At 33.5% G+C, this 18,385-nt stretch overlaps 2 protein-coding genes across 4 annotated transcripts in view; one reads left to right on the forward strand and one right to left on the reverse strand.

Annotated features, from left to right (window-relative positions):
* Positions 1-18,385, reverse strand: part of galene — a 758,695-nt gene that overhangs the window by 418,621 nt on the left and 321,689 nt on the right. Inside the window, exon 1 of one of the 2 annotated variants that reach the window (XM_069842981.1) lies at positions 13,852-14,116. The exons of the other annotated variant lie outside the window; for it this stretch is intronic. The gene's annotated coding sequence lies outside the window, so the exon portion shown is untranslated. Of the gene's footprint in view, positions 1-13,851; positions 14,117-18,385 lie in introns of those variants that run through there. 2 annotated transcript variants of the gene reach the window in all.
* The window catches only part of LOC138711778 (CD2 antigen cytoplasmic tail-binding protein 2 homolog), a 44,154-nt gene continuing 40,776 nt past the window's right edge, over positions 15,008-18,385 (forward strand). The window contains exons 1-2 of one of the 2 annotated variants that reach the window (XM_069842984.1): positions 15,008-15,485; positions 15,673-15,836. In XM_069842984.1, the coding sequence (XP_069699085.1) occupies positions 15,329-15,485; positions 15,673-15,836 (321 nt within the window). In that variant the 5' untranslated portion in view covers positions 15,008-15,328. The remainder of the gene's footprint in view (positions 15,486-15,672; positions 15,837-18,385) is intronic. The other variant, XM_069842983.1, reaches the window with a different exon arrangement.

Genomic DNA, 18,385 nt, shown 5'->3' on the forward strand with positions numbered 1-18,385 from the left:
GTGTATTGAAATTCTGTGTGTTAACACACAGACAAGATACACAAACAAATATAACTTAACAGGAGTATACAAACTATTTTGCAATAGTTGCAACGACTTCTACATTGGACAGACTGGAAGATAATTTCGATACTGAGACATACTACAATTGATAGTGATTTCCTAACTGTTATGTTGGCAGCAGGAACAGTCGGCAGTGTAAATTCTGAAAGTTCAAATAGTTCTAGATTTCAGAGCCGATTACTGGAAGCTAGTGAACTTATTTTTTATTTTATTTATTTAAATCCACCACCAACAGAAGCGGGCTTCCAATTACAGGTGGCTTACACAGATACATACACAAAATACATAATAAGAAGAAAAACAAAACAAAACAAACAACACAAACGAAAGAAAGAAAATACATAACGGTAATAGATGCTAGAATATAATATTGCAATTAATATAGTGCCAAATGTCAATATAATGATGCAAAATTATTTAAAATCTAGAGTAAAAACATTATAATACACTTCTTCATAATTTAAATATCTAAGGAAATACGATTCTTTTTAATATTTTATGAAATTTTTCAACTGTTAAACTGAAATCTAATTGAGAATCACAGTTTAAAGACAGAGAGTTGTAAGTATTACACATAACAAACAATGGAGAGTTCTTGAAGAAAACAGTTCTAGGAATGGGAATAACAATAGGTTGCCTATGACGTAATTCTGTTTTTTTTTTACAATGAACTGAAGGAATTTTAGAAAATCACAGTCATTCAATATACCGTTAATAGTCTTATAGGGTAAAATTTGACTATTTATTAATCGTCGATATTTTAAAGTTTTATAATTAAATTAAAAAAAAAACAGATTATATGAAATTTGCTTCTCATAAGACGACACGTGATGTTTTTTAAAATATAAATTAACGTAAAAATCTTTTGTGTATCCTTTCTATTTGCATCTGATGGGAGTGGAACTGAGGTGACCATATTACAGACGCATACTCTAGCTTACTCCTAACTAAAGTTTTATATAGAGTATCAATATTATTTATATTTTTTAATTCTTTTGTATTTCTGATTATAAATCCTAATTTTCTATATGCATCAATTACCACGTGATTTAAGTGCATTTTAAAACATAAGTTGTGTGTAAAATAAATACCCAAATCCTTAAATGATTCTACTCTAGGTAACTTCACACCATTAATTTCCTACGAATTTTGAGCAACTGTCTTATTTTTAGAATACGTCATAAAGCAACATTTATTAAGATTTAACAGAATAAAATTATCGATACTCCATCTAACTTATATAGTCTGTCCAAATCATGCTGTAGATCAAAAACGTCTTAGTAATAATTAATATCAGTATTATATTAATACATAATAGTTATGTGCTGTGTTGCGTTGTGGTTACAATTCAAGATTATAGTCAGATAAGTGTAAATAAATATAACTAGACAGTGGATGCAGGATGACTTAAGGAAAAGTGAAGTTGTTTCGTATCGGAGTATATGGCACGTGCCGCGCCGTCCGTCTTTGTGTACCTGGCGAGTACAGCAGCGTACATAACGAAGGAACCCCGGTCCGTTCATAGTAATATTGCAACGCAATGTGTGCAGTTGTGTTATCCTTTTCAAGTATTTAGTACGCGTTGAATATGTTGTGCTGATCCATTCATAATGGCAAAACGTTAAATTGCCTCAGAGATACGAAATGCAATTAAGAAGTATGAGAGTGACATTTTATGTATTAACGAAGACAATATCGTGTGTAATGTATGTAAAATTAAAATAAAAGCATAACAACTCAGGCTATAGAGCAGGGATGTCAGAAATGAGGCATTCATTGTGCATTTATGTGCGCTGATCGCCGGTCTGTGATTACTGCATCATTCAGGCGTTGCTCTTACCAGTTCTTAGCTGGAGTGGTGTAAAATGATCTATTCTACGCTTATAGTGTTGGATTAAATAGACATTTGGACATTATAAACACACGTAGCAGAAGGAAAAAAAACACAGCTATTATCAGTGTCTATTTTTGTTAATTGTTAATACAAGAAACATTAGGCTTACTCAGTTATACTTCATAAAGTAGTGGTTTGTAAAGCATAATTTATTAACGTGATTTTTATGTAGTATTTGAAGAAAAAAATATTGCAGTAATTTCGAAACAACAAATAACGAACAAGTATTTCATTTTACGTAGTAGGTACTAATTATTTTAAAGTAATAGACCATACTCTTTCATTGTTTCTCTAGCATTATTATTTATTGGAACAATTGGTACACAAATGTTGAAGAAAATATTATACTTACAATTAATTACGTGCAGTAGAACATTGTGAAGTTTTTACACTGAAATCATTTCCTTGCTGTATGTCAATATAAATTAACAATAATAGTAATAAATAATATAAATTAAGCTTAGAATTTAAATTCACATATAGTTTATTTGGAAAGCTTTGACAGCAAGTATCGACAAGTTGGAAGCGTTACTGAAAGAAATTATAAGTGTAGTTCACAAGTTGTGACGCGATGATATTCTCTTTATGTCAGGTTTAAAGATTTATTAATGGAAGTATATTAACATAATATAGATGGAAAATTTGCCATTATATATTTTTCCAGAAAATTTTTCCGCCTTGCAAATAGTTGTTTTCTTCACTCCTTACAACCTCAAGAGCCTCACATGTATTCCTCACTATATCCTCATCACTTAGCAGCTTATGAAATAAAAGTAGTCAGTCGCCTAATCTTTGATGCCTGTTAGTACAGACTCCAAAACAACGCCATTGTCAATTTCTTTTTGCCGCGAGAGTACTGATTAAGAAATAAGCGCTGGCGAATATATTTTGAGAACTTTATTAATCTGATCTAAACTGTCACAAGGCTCTTACCTCGACATGAGTTGATGAAAGCCTTTCATTTTAAAATAATTAATGTTGGCTGAGGAAAACATAACAGTTATGTTATATGATTCGTGATTCCTCTTCTTCATTATATCTGTGGACTCCTCGCTTTATTTTTCATAACGCATTCACAGTCACAGCTCAATCAGCACCCGTACTGATCTGTGTTACTGAAACAAATGCTGGTCTACTGCCGCAGATACTGTATAACCACAGTCTACTATATACAGTCGCGAAGCTTGAGGTGTTTTTTTGCAAATCTCGTGATAAAGCGCTCCAAGCGGTTAGCAACTAGAAACAATAGACTGTCAATGGTCGACTTTGGACTATGTCGTATTTCTATCGAGTGCTAGCTCGTTGCATATTTCACATTGATGCTTGTGAAATGTTCGTTATTGGTTATAATGAAAATGTTAATGGCTAAAATATAATAATTGGAATAATAATAATATGAGACAAGGAGGAGACGTTTGTAGTGCTATAAATTGTAGCAACAGTAAGAGAAAGAGGCCACAGTTATCCTTTTTCCGATTTCCGAAAGATTCAGAAAGGTTCCCAGGTTTCCACAAGAATGCTGTGCAGAAACAAAACTGTTAATTTGAAGTTCTTTGTGTGACTGTTAGAATACATTATATCCTTAAATTTCACAATGAAATGTTTCAGTCTAACGGAAAGGACATTAGATACCGGTTAAAGTTCTGTCACTTAGGCTGCTAAATTTCCAGAGAAATAAAGGCTAGGTCTACTTTTTTTTCAGATGATATATTTTTAATTGTAGCTATTAATTTAGTTATTATTTTTATGTGTTATTTTACTAAAGACGTAGAAAAATTAAGTTTGTTTTAATGAAATTTATTGATCACGTTTTATTTTCAATTCTGGTGGGATTATTATTGCTTAGGCCTACTTTTTTCTTTAAAGGATATGTTTTTAATTATAGCTGTTAATTTTTTGTTATTTTTATTTGTTGCTTTATTGGAGACGTAGAAAAAGTCTGTCACAATACAATTTATTGATCACGTTTTATTTCCAATTCTGGTGTGATTATTATTGCTTAACCTCATCCCACTTTGTTAACTACGTAAGCCTACACTATAAGTACCGGTACACGTAAGTTACTTCATTAATTCATATTTCCATTATTAGTGTTGTAAAGAAAAATGCAAATTAATATTTATTGGCTTCATAGTTAATTATCGCTATAATCTTGAATGAGTGAAGCTATTATAGTAAATTTCAGTTCGTTTTGCACAAACAAGAATTATATTAACTTATTTCTTGCAGGTATCTTCGAGTTTATGGTGGAATTTAATATACTTCATTAAAATAATAATTTAACTTTATGCATTTAATATTTCAATAATGGAAGGAAGGTGTTAATTTTTCCAAAAGAACACGACAAAGAAAGTGTAACATATTTTGTCGGCTGCTAGGAGAGAGATCTGCGATGATGAGGCGATAGTAGCGATCCTAGTGGTGGGCAACTACCCATGTTTGCATTTTTACTACATATTGAGCTTCGCGACTGTATTTAGTAGACTGTAGTATAACCCTGACGCGCGCCCCTCCAACTGATTCACTCCCTCCAGGTAGGGGAATAGGAACAAAGACAGATGAACAATGTGCAGGGTTTTGACATGCCTGCTATAGAGAAACATTGCAACAGTACATCGCACAGAAAATGCGTTGAAATGAAATCTGAGGAACCAACTACATCATCGTCATCATCATCATCATCATCATCATCATCATCTAGTTGTGCGGGTCTAACGACACGTGCAACATGTTGCTCAATACAAATATTCCTCTAAAGAAATTGAGTGATCCACATTTTAGAGGTTTTCTTCAGAAAATCTTTCGATACAAAAACTGTTTAAGCGATAGGCGAAGTTCATTTTAAAAATAAGTACGACCTTCGCAGTAAAGCGTACACCGTAGGACATCTTGCAGTTCGTTTCGAAGTGTTGTGCAGAGGGCCGTGTTTCACGTAATGTACAGGGACATCATTTTATTTTTACTAACATTTTTAATATTAACTTGCCTATACCTCTGGATCAACGCCGTTTGCTACCCCCTTCCACGACTGGAGTTCGATGATACTGGCGTAAAATACAAACAAATCACTTTACTAGGTAGCCTATAGGAGGGAAGAAAAGTAGTTCATCCATTTACGTAAACCAGGAAATATTGCGTTTTTCAATTTGATCATTTTCATTAGGTTTTTGTTTAATCGAAATACAGTACAGTATTAGCAATGAGTGTTTTTACTCACGAACTGAGCTGTCCATGTGGACGTATTCATTATGCAGTGTATATTATACTGTCTACAGCACATTAGCGTACAATATAGAGAATTAAGTTAAATTGAAAAATAATCATAATATGAATATTTAAACACATTTTTTTAAATGTGGCCGTTCATTTCGATACAGGCTTCAGTTCTAATGTGCATATTATCGCAATATAGACTATTGTACCTAATCCCAATTACCAGTTTCGTCCTTAGTACTAGTAACTCATGTTGAAATAATTATGTACCTACTCTATAAATGAGTACCTTACGTACTGTAAATTCAATATTCACTTCTGCCCGATCCGAAAAGATAAAATTACTCAGACATACTATCTACTGTCAGTTATGTCGCAGGGTCGTATAAAGGGAGGAAATCACGTGACAGTTAATTACTTAACGAGGTCCTTTTATTTAAGTTATTTTGAACAGTTGCATAATATTACGTAGACGTCCAATATCTAACAGAAATTTATGTTCTCACAAAAGAGCTAAGACAGCCCAGCCACTAGCTGGCAAATAAAAGCTGGTGGGGGAAACCGGGATACGACGTAGGCAAATGGACAACAGTACCTGTGCGAAAATGATTCAATATTGAAAGCTCTTTCGTCACTGGAAAACGCGAACATATTTTTGGAACGTACTGTTTAATATGATCGTAAGGCTACTATGACTGTATATGTGGTCTTGGATCTGTGTGGAGGACGGTTGAACTTCATTAGTAGAAGGGGTAGGAGTGAAGTACATTCAAAAACTCTGCTACAATAAAAATTGAAGTAAAAATAAAATGATGTCCCTGTACTTTATCTTCATTTGAGTTATTAATACAGCTTTTTGAGGTTTTTTGAAGGTCATCAATAGTGTCAGTAATGTGGGGCTTTGTGTATAGGAAAGGTTACGTTTCAAATAATGAAATTTCAAACATCGTGCTTCCTTAAAACATTCACAAATGTATTTATCGAAGCGAGAAGTACATGCGAGATGTTGACGTCACAATATCATGCTTTTCGAGACCTCGATTGTGTAATAATGGTTTGTTTATCTTTCAACTGTCACGTATTTTTTTCGTGCCTCAATATTGTACGTATGTTTTTTATCTGGTGTTTATAAAAAATAATAGTGTTGTTAAGTTGTGAATTTAGTTCTTCTTCACGAGTTCATTAATATGAATGTAGCTGGTCGACCAAGAAAATGTGGTAGAACGTTTAGAAATGTAACTGCATTAAGAACTCATAAACGAGTAACCTATGTAGACAATGATGTTTGTAACAACGTTTCAAGAAGTGAAATTTTGCATGAAGACAGTATTACATATTACGATGTGAAATAATTTAAAAAATATGTGTGTCCATCGCAGCAAAAACGTATACCGTAGGATATCTTGCAGTCCATTTCGTAGTGTTGTGAAGAGGGCCGTGGTTCACGTAATTTACTTCATCTTCATTTGAGGTATTAACGCAGCTGTGTTAGGTTTTTTGAAGGTCTTGGATAGTGTTAAGTAATGTGGGACTTTGTGTATAGAAAGTTTATTATGATTTTCATTCTCTATCAAGCACCAGTTGCTGCTACAAGCCACTATTAATTTAAAGGAAAAGTAAGGTTTATTGAACTTTTATTTATTCTCGCAATATTTTGAAGGAAAACTAAGATTTATTGAAATTTACTTATGCTCACAAGTTCTTGAACAAAAAAAAAAACTTACATGTGACTTCAACAACCAAATTTCTTGGTTTGCATATTAATAATACAATAAATTGGAAAAATCATATCAAAGAAATAACCCCCAAACTTAGCTCAGAATGCTTCGCAATTAGGTCGTTACAACAATTTCTAAACAGCAGTATCTTAAAGACAATATATTTTGCCTATTTCCATTCCATTATGTCCTACGGAATAATATTTTGGGGAAATTCTGTAGATAGTAAAAATATATTCTTATTACAAAAAAGAGCCATTAGAATAATAGTTGGAGCAAAGGCTAGAGAATCATGTAGATTATTTAAAAAAAAAATTAGAGATTCTAACCTTAACAAATCAATACATATACTCTACAATAAATTTCCTCTTATGTAATAAAGAAAATTTTCCAACTAACTCAGCCATACATAGTATAAATACCCGCAGAAGGATTGATTTTCATACGCCATCATCAAATTTATCATGCTTTCAAAGGGGAGTACGTTACATACATGGCGATAAAATTGTTCAATAGTCTTCCTGAAGACATTAAGAATCATAGCCAAAACCCTGCATTATTCAAGACAAAACTAAAAAATTACTTAATATCTCACACTTTCTATTCTATAGATGAATTCTTGACATTTCACAGTACTGTGTAAATATTATAATACTATTAAATGGTAAACATATTACATTGTATAAAATATTATTGTTATTAAGGTATTAATTCTGTACATATTTCATATTTGCATTTTATATGTATTGCATTTTATTGTTAAACGTAAGAATTGGACATGTTCTTTATTCTATGCTGTAAAGCAAATGTAAGAATATTATGGAACAAATAAATCTATCTATCTACCTACCTACCTACCTACCTACCTACCTATCTATCTATCTATCTATCTATCATGGCCAGCCACTGAAGCACAGATTTTAAGGTGTTTCGAATCCATTTCTTGGTTTGTGTTGCACAATGGGCAGTTAGGGGACTGATATATTCCAATTCTATGCACGTGTTTGGCCAAACAATCATGGCCTGTTGCCAACCTAAATGCAGCCACAGACAAGTTTCGTGGTAAATCGGGAATTAACTGTGGATTATGATGCAGAGAGTTCCATTTTTTCCCTTGGGATTGTGTTATCAATTTTTGTTTGTTGAAGTCTAAGTATGTAGATTTAATAAATCTTTTCACGGAGTAATATGTAGATTTAGTAACAGGTTTGTAAGTAGCAGTGCTGCCCTTCTTTGCTAAAGCATCCGCATTCTCGTTTCCCAGGATTCCACAATGGGATGGTATCCATTGGAATGCAATTCTTTTATTGGGTGATATTAATAGAGTGAGCATTTTAGTTATTTCTGCTGTTTGAGATGAAGGTGTGTGTTTAGAGACTATTGATAGAATAGCTGCTTTGGAGTATGACAATATAACTGCATTCTTAAATTTATTGATGTGGCATAGAAGATTCCAGAGGCTTTCACTTATTGCAATGATTTCTCCATCAAAACTTGTTGTTCCATATCCAAGAGATCTATAAAGTGAGAAGAGACAGCACGTAACACCTGCACAGGCACCTTGTTCTCTGGAGATCAAGGACCCGTCGGTGTATAAATGAAGCCAGTTTTGTGGAGGGGTAGCTCAGTTGGTAGAGCAGCTGGCTACGGACTGGAAGGTCCGGGGTTCGATCCCAGGTGGTGACAGGATTTTTTCTCGTTGCCAAACTTTCAGAACGGCCCCGAGGTTCACTCAGCCTCCTATAAAATTGAGTACCGGGTCTTTCCCGGGGGTAAAAGGCGGCCAGAGCGTGGTGCCGACCACACCACCTCATTCTAGTGCCGAGGTCATGGAAAGCATGGGGCTCTACCTCCATGCCCCCCAAGTGCCTTCATGGCATATTACGGGGATACCTTTACCTTTTTTTACCTAATATTAATTGTCTCTAAAGACAATTGTTTCATAATAATAATAATAATAATAATAATAATAATAATAATGATAATACATTTTACGTCGGTGTATTCAGCGTGACTTGTTTAATGTCTTTTGTTGCTTCTAAATACTCTAATTGAACCGTTGAGCAAGAAATTATTTCTCTTCCGATTCTTTATGAAACTTTCTGTTCCTGCTTATAGAGACAAAAGGTTTGTAGAACGACATGATACCGCCACGGCTGTTTTCAGTACGTGAATGGGACAGACAGCAATGTACACAAAACTCTCCTTATCCGTTTGAATGTGTGTGATTACACGGTGTATCACGATACCAGTTTTGGTCATAGCTGCCATAGACCTACATAAAAAATAACGGAACTATTATCTTCTAAGCCTAGTAAAATCTGTTTCATTTTTACAGGATGTAACATTGTTTCAGGTGGAAAGTGAGCTGTCAAGCTTGTTATTATTTGATTCACTACCTCACAATATAAATCGCGTAACATTTCCTGAAAGTCTGGGAAGTTACATGTCTCACTACTTCCTAATTTTAATGGGATTTTTCTTGGTCGTGTAAGTTTATGGGGGCTTGAGTGCAGTGTATAAGATTTTTCAGTAACATATTTCCGAAGTGATAAAAATGTCTCAGGATTTCTGGTTCCTTTCATAGAAGACAAAACAGTATCTACAGAAGTACAAGCTAGACAATAATTTAATGAAACTTTTTGAATAACTGCCATAATAAGCAGGCCCGGATGTAGGTAAAATGCCGCCCCCAACTCTCACAAACAGTTTATGAGCAGCTATTTTACATGTCATGTTTAGTGTAAATTAGTTTTAAATGAAATGTTACAATTCAGAAAACAATAAATTATTGGAATCAAAATACGAGTACATGCATCTCACTTGTGAATTATAAAGATTTCCTTTGCAATTTCTTCACAGAGAAAGCATTGAAGATGTCATCGAAGTCGATCTGACGAAGCACATCAGACTCGATGCAAAGAAATATATTCAAACTTATTCATTGTTGAAACAAAATTGATTTGTGAAAGGCAAGCTGTGGTCAGTGTTGACAATTCAGCGGTTTTTCAGCTAAATCTAGCTTTTTTGGATAACCGTCTCGCGGGTAAAATTATATTATCCCGCTTAGCGGGAATACTAGCGGTTTTTAATCTTTAAAGTTTCTGAAATGAAATTCATATTAGCATTATAACTGGCTTTCATAATTACATTTAATTCGTTCAGTGTGTGTTTTGTAAAATAATGGATGTGTTAATGTCGTCATAATTCCATATTATACATGTTACCATTAAAACCCGAAATCTGTCAAAACCAGTTTCAACTAGTAAAAACTAGTTTAAGCAAATAAAGATAGATAGAAAGTGAGTTTTCGTATGATCTAGAATCAATGTCAGGTTAGGTTTGGTTTGTTTAGGTTATTGTTTGGTAAAAGCCTAAAAAAACCTAAACAAACCAAACCTGTCACTGATTCTAGATCTTACGAAAATTCGCTTTCTAGCTATATACTTTTAAAACTAGTTTTCACAGTTGAAACTGGTTTTGTCGGATTTTGGGTTTTAACGGTAACATATGTAGTGCAATAAGAATTTAAATATGTTGTGTCTGCGATAAAAGTGTTCAAAATTGCTTTATAGCGCTCAGTGGGAATGATAAAAGTGTGCAATATTCGTTACATTGGCGGGTGGATCCTCTATCTTGACCATTATTATTATTATTATTATTATTATTATTATTATTATTATTATTATTACTGAATAATAAGTATACATTAAAATCTAGAGATCTTTATTAGAAAATCGCGGGTTTTCGAAAGCCATCTAGCGGGACTATACGAACAACTGTTGGCAACACTGGCTGTGGTTTATTTTTAAGCATTGGTTTTGTTGATGGTATAATTATTACGAGTATTTTTTACTTCGACAGAAATTATAAAGTAAATTAAAAAATGAACTCCAACTCCTTGCGGAATAAACCTTTCATATCTAATTATATAGTTCACATGCTGGGAAGTGATTAAATAGAATTGTTGACGATATAATATTATATTGGAAATGTGACAGAGTTGTGGTTATTATTCATAGCGATAAAATAATAAATACACATTCAATCTGGCTTTCAACAATGCATTCTTGTTTATAATAGCAGTTCAATTTAAGCATTTTCATAGTATAATAACGTGATACCAGCATTACAATATAACTATACAGCTGCACACTTTCCTTATCGAGGAATTCTAAACATGCATCTACAGGGTGCAATTTTCCATGCGTTTACTCCTCCAATCTGGGGAGAACATTGAAATGATCAAGTTGAAAACGAATGTTCAATTAAGATGCATGCAGATTGTGCGCCATGTTGAATGTCATATTCACTACGTACAGTACATATATTAATTAATGAATATTAAATATCAATCCAATACTTACGCCTACTTGATTCGCAAAATTGTGGTTGAACACTCCATAGGCAATCGTATTTGCGATAATCTTCACTAAACCTAATCGTACTGTACTTCCCGCCATTTTCAGCTTAAAAGGTCTACTATCATCAAACGAAAGAATTTTCACTTTATACACGGCTACCTAAAACAATCAGCTGTTCGCTACATGCTATTGTTGAACGAAATACACGATATCTGCATCTACACGGTTCAGTTTTCCATGTGCGTACGCATGCAATCTGGAAAAAATATTGCAAGGATCAAAATTAAAATGCGCGTTCAATTAAGATGCATAAAGATTTTGTCTCTACATGATGCGCAGTTTTTAGCGCATTGACTACGTATATTAAATATCAATCTTGCATGCATTGCTTGAATGCGTTAAGTAGAAAGAAAAGTTGAACAGTGTAGCTGCACCTGAGGAGTAGCTTTCAATTGCTGCATGCGCTCTCATTATTACTGGAAAAAAGCATGCACAGTTGAATGCGTTTCGTTCACTCTTACATGCATTGCTTGAATGCTTAAAATTGAAAGAAAAGTGTAGATGCACCTTAAGTTCCTCTAGAAATGTATGTATGTATGTATGTATGTATGTATTTACACTGCAAGTGGGCAAGCACCCGGTGGCAGTGGTATATACAATATAAACAATACACAATAAAATGATAAGCAATACACAATAAAATTTACAATACACAATACAATTTTACAACACATATACAATTTTATACACAATACAATAAGAATACACAATACAAATTAACACAATAATAATAAAACATAAATAAAATACCTAATTTTACAATACAACATACATAATTATGTATAGGCTCTACATAAGTTTCAATAGTCTTTCACTTTACTCTCATCTCACTCACTGTAGTGGCACTATGACGCATTTCACTGACACTTTAGCACACATTTCACTGACACTCTGTAACACATTTCACTGACACTATAGAACACATTTCATTGACGCTATAAATTATCACTGATCGGAACTGTTCACTGCACTGTAAAACCATAACTTCACTGATTCACCTCGCTTCACTGATACAACAGTTCAAATAAGTCAAATAATTACACCCTTATGCATACTTATAAACAGAACTACATTTAAACTAAACATTTCTAGCCTAAGGCCCTCTTACACGCTATTTTTTAAATAATTTACAATTCAAACCAAGGAAGTAAACTCGTCAGGTTAGATAAATACATGTCACCTTAAAAAATTAAATGTTGAATGTCACCTTAATTTTAATTTGCACTTTATACACAATTTTTTAAGTTATTCTTGAATCTCCTTAAGGAAGGACAGCCCTCAAAGACCGCTGCAGGTAGGTCATTCCAATCATTTATAATTCTATTTAAAAATGAGAATTTACTTACATCCGTTTTCTGTTTCCTACATTTGATTTTAAAATCATGATCGTTCCTACCATAGTACGTTGGCTTTTCTAACCGAGCCGTTATGTCTACCCATGCTTTCTGACCTAGATGTGCTCTATACAATGATGTTATTCTAGTTTTCCTACGTCTGTTTTCCAAAGTTTCCCATTTAAGTTCTTTTATCGTATCGTTTCTATCTTCTCTTTTACCTTTAACAAATTTAGCTGCCTTATACTGGATTCTTTCTATGGAATTAATCTGATATATTCTATAGGGATCCCAACACGTAGTTCCGTATTCCATTAACGGTCGCACTAACGACATATTCTCGGAAATAATCTAAAAGTCTCGGGTTTCAATTGTAAACCTACTGTATATTAGTCAGGATCACACAATAAAATAAATTCTTCAGTCAGGTTTTGGTTTTCGACTATTCCATTTCACATGCAGTTTAAAACGCTGCAAACAATAATGACAATAAACAAAGTAATTACTACGAGCAGAAGGCAAAAAGAACTTGGTCGGAACTCAGAAATATGTTCCATGTAGTGTACGAGTACCGGTAGCCTACATTACTTCCTGATCATACACAAGCCTCATGTCCAGCAACAAATTTTTTTAGTGAATATTTGTACCTAGATACTATGGATAAATCCTAAAGATAGGATTCTTAAGTTTATAAAGAAATGCCCAAAAATAGTAATCCATTTTACGTAACTTTTACGATCACTTATTTAAAACAAAATCCACTTTTTATATGTCCTGTTCAAATATCAATGTTAGGCCTGTCTTTAGGATATTTAATCTAATCTAACCTAGCCTAAGATAAACTATGCTGAACTAAGCTTATGGGGATTTCGCCTCCTAAATGTGAGAAGATTTTCCCGCTCAATTCCACAAAGTTAGTTGATGATACTTCGAAAATGAACTATAGGTCAATGTTACTTATGTCCCGCCCACTATAGAGACATAGGCCAATTTTACACATATTTAGTTTAACTTGTTGCTTCTTTGACAGGTTAGGTTTGGTTAGTTTAGGTTTTTGTTATAGCCTACTTGCATAAACGATTATAGCGCAATATTGGCAGTGATAAAAGTGAAATATTCGTTCAGTGGGCGTTGGATACTCTACATTCACCGAACTATATAATAAATAATAATGTATACAAGAAAACATAAAAACATCACCTTACCTCACTGATCTGTAGGATAAAGTGATGCTGTAGACGTAAGAAGACTCACACATTCTCACACGCCCTAATGTGCAATGCACTTAAACATTATTCAGACAAATATTGAATAGTACCGGTATATAATTAGTGAATTCTTCCAAACTAGTTTATATATATATATATATCGACTATGAGTAACCTACTGGCAAATTTTCATAACCAAATTCTTCTAAATCCTACGACCAGATAATATTTCATAGATCATAACATCATTAATTGAATACTCCACAATTTGTTCCTCTGTAAATGTTACTCACTGAAAAAAATGTGTTAACACAACCAGTAAAACTCTCCAACATCCGCAATTTCAAAAGAAAACAATGGAAATCAGCAAGAGTTATAAAGACCCTAAATATGCTGACGTCAACTTCACTCAAGACCTAGCACAGTAGTATTAGGAGCACAGATCACGTTAGGAGATCTCCATATATACTGTGGATCTAGCTTCACTTCAGTATTTCGATATAAATCGACACTACACAATTGCAGAATCATTGACAATCAACAACATTCACGCAAGATTGACTCAATAATAAATACATCTCTGTTCAGTAGCTCTGCCTCGCTGAACATTCAATGCTAAAAACAGCCGGCGATAAAGTCCTAATATTTAAAAAATTGAAAACTCAACGATGAAAAGACACCGAAACACAATCTACACACAGAGAAGACAAGAATTAAATATCGTGTAATATAAGATCGTCAATATTTCTAAAATCAATCGATATCTTCCTTCGTTAGTTGTAAACAATAAATTGACCAATAAAAACAAAGCAAAAATTATCTGTAAATTGACCTCAAGATTAAGTAATGTAAGTATACCATATATGGTGTTTATTTAATGTTCAAGTAAAATGATACAAGCACAATGTTTTTTAGGCTCAACTTATAATCAAAGGCGTGATAATATTGTATTACTTTTAATACACACAGTAACTTTCGATATCAGTGTCATCTAGACAAATATTCTCGCTACTAGAGAGAGAGAGAAAGAAATCGTCCGGCGAGACTGTAGAAATTCCCGGTAGATGTCAGTGAAGTGATCTAGTGTTAAACTAGCGTACGATCGATGCGAGCTGGCGGTGAATAACTAAAATAGCTTTCATAGTCACAATTAAAAATAAAAAAAACGCCTGACAGTCATTCTTAGCTTCTTTTCGTGTGTAAAGTATCATCAGCAAGAATCGTATGATTAAAACGATATGTATACATTTTTGTAATTAGAATCCTGTTCCCAAGTTTAAAGTTTGTATCTATCGACGCGGAAAGTTGCGATATCTCGAAATGAAGTGTGTATATGTTAATGTTTGTTTTGTTTTTCAAGGTTGGAAAGCAACATTTTTATTTCATAGCACTGTTGGCTATCTGCTGTTAGAAGTAGTAAAATTATTGGCATTTTAAAAACTAATTTCTAATATATAGTTGACATTCGTGAAAAATGCCCAAGCGGAAATTAGAAGATGAGTTAGAAGAGGACTGGGCTGAAACAGGGACCAAAATTAAACCAGGCACCAAGAAGAATTCACTCGATTCTGACGAGGAAGACGATGGTGAAGAAAAGGCATACGATATTTTGGCAGAAGATGAAATTGAAGGTAATAAATGTGAAATTAAGAGGTTATCGGTAGCCATCATGTTCCATCAAATAACGTACTGTAGTATGTAACTTAGACCTAATGCATTTACCTGTACGGTAGGCCTACTCTTTTTCCCATTAGAAACCATGGTACAGTAAAAAATAAATATAAACGTTAATTTTATTTTATATATATATATATTCAGGTCAGGAAGATGGAGCTGGTGGTTTTGATGGTGAGGTTCGTATTACACCATTCAACATGAAGGAAGAATTGGAAGAAGGGCATTTCGATACAGATGGCAATTATCACTGGAAGAAAGAAGGAAACATAAGGGATAATTGGCTAGAAAATATTGACTGGGTGAAGGTAAGAAGTAGTACAATTTATTTACCCGTAATACGTAATTTTAATTAAATTATTCGTTTTTACAATAGAGTAATTTTGGCTTTTGTTTCAGACTGACATGCTTAAACTTATAGGTCTAGGCTATCTATTTTACGAAATGTCGGATGCTTAATGGCCCTAAGGTGTAATGCAGAAGTATTGATTTTTAGAGGTCTATATTCATTAAATGTGAAATGTTAGAGCTATTTAAAGTTCTTGGTAGGCTAATTCCCAAGGAAAGTTATCTTGTCCGTCCTCACCAAACATAACCAAAAATTGAACAAGATTAGACTAGGTTAGGTTCCCTAGGTTTATTTACTTTAGGTTAAATTTGTTGATGAAGGCAGAGTACTTCTATTTGGAAATTCAGCTTTGTTATTTTTGTTTAAAACAGTTGGAAAACTAGCCTATAGCTGCAGACAGGTAAAAATATTGCAGTGGTGTCATTTCGTTCATACCAGAATTAATGTAACTTGTTAGTAAAAATTAGCAATGATAGGCCTAGTTTAAATTAAGCACACGGTTTTCACAAATAAATACTTAGCATTTTCCTTTATAATGTCAATAACTAAAATAACTTAAGTTATATCTCCTCTGAAATTGTGTTAATCCTTTATGCAAAACAATAATAGGCCTAAATGAATGAAGGAACATAAAGTACCATGAAGTACAATTGCAAGAAGTGTATATGTATTCAAAATTAACATGAATATGGATATTGTCAAAATAAATAGTCTGTATTTATGATGGACTTTTTCATTCATGTCAAATAAACAAAAATTGGTCGAAAAGGGAAATAAAGCTAAAATTGCATCATCTTGCAGCAGGTGTTCTGAGTATGTTTGGCCCAATATATGTTTATTTTCCATGGTGAAATTTATTAAGCCACGCCACCATAACATACTCGTGGATGAGAACTTAAAAGCATCACTGAGGATCAGCTGTGCTGCTTCACCATTGCATTTCTTTATTGTATTTTAATTTGTCATTAGCATGACACATGTCATATAGTGGCACTGCAGGTTATATTTTCTCATCATAGCCTATTGAAAATCTTCTTGCAAATTAAATATCTCGAAACATTTTCAAACTTTGTAAAAAAAAAAAAATGCCTCCTCGCATGAATGTTTTTTTTATTGATTTATTGGGCATGCTTCCGAATAGGGGCAGCGGCATTTCCCTTAAGGTTAGAGCTCAGTTTACTGTCTTCCTCCAACGAGTTTAGCACTGGGACCTGAGGTATTCTTGCTATCGGTGCGGGGGGTTGCAGGTAGATTCTTTTGTTGCTACAGACAAGCTGAGGTGAGCGGAGTGGGAAGTATTAATCGTCTAAAAATATGCAGTCTTCAGTTTGTAGTAGTGTGTGAATATTTCCTATACATATTGTTTACCTAGGCCTATATGGTTTTGTTATTAATATATTAAATATGTTGTTGCAATTTTTGCTCAAACATCTCCCTGATGTTAGCTATGTTAATATTATATGAATTACTCATATTAAATATTTCACCGTTACAAGTCATTTATAAGGAAACATGCTGTGGAAAAGTTTTTAGTTTTATTCTATTGGAATTTTAGAATATGTGTGATTGGTATCGTGAAAAACAGATTCCTATAATGTCATGCGAAAATAATTTGTTGGTGATATCTTAAAATACAAATCAATTAATTTTACTTCTGAAGTGAGTTTAGCAGTACAGTATATTTAAATTGATTACTTTACAAAAATTAATTCAATTCTACTAACCACTAAATTTTATAGTATGATTCTTCTTTTCATTTATATTATTGTAGTTTTATTATGATTTTTCTTTTTATTTATTTTATTGTATTTGTATTTCTGGTGGTGTGATGGCCTTAACTTCACCAGAACAAATAAATAAATAAATGAAATTTTCTACAATACTTTCCTTCTCTGAACACGTAACTACGAATGGTTGTATCTCTATCTCACCAAAAATACGTTAGAAAACTAATAGGCATACTGCTCTCGTAAATTGGGCGAATGTTTTCAGTATGATTGTACTTCCTTCCAGACTGCCGCTGTCACTGTTTCCTCCCACTCCAGTACCGCGCTAGACTAGTCAGAACCGCATTCCTCTCAGCACTAAACTCCTCAGAGGATGACAGTAGGTGTGTGTGTATTAATCGAAAAAATGTCATATAAACATGAGTCCTATTCTCAATATTTTCTAGCCCCTAATTTTCGATTAATACACACCTAAACTGAGCTCTAACCTTAGAGGAAATACCGCTGTCCCTGATCGGAAGCACGCCCGATTTATTTTACGATGCTTTATCAACTGTGATGGCTATCTAGTGTTTGAATGAAATTAAGGTGATAATGCCAGCAAAGTGAGTCCAGGGTAGCCTACAGCACCAAAAGTTACCCGTTAATGGGTTGAGGGAAAACTCTGAAAAAAGAAAAAAACCTCAACCAGGTACAAATCAAGAAAAATTGGCTCAGTATCTGGTGAAGTTTCCGGGTAGCTCAATTGGTAGAGCGTTGGTACGTTTAACCAAAGATTCCG

Source organism: Periplaneta americana, chromosome 13 (genome assembly GCF_040183065.1).
Source record: "Periplaneta americana isolate PAMFEO1 chromosome 13, P.americana_PAMFEO1_priV1, whole genome shotgun sequence".
NCBI lineage: Eukaryota > Metazoa > Arthropoda > Insecta > Blattodea > Blattidae > Periplaneta > Periplaneta americana.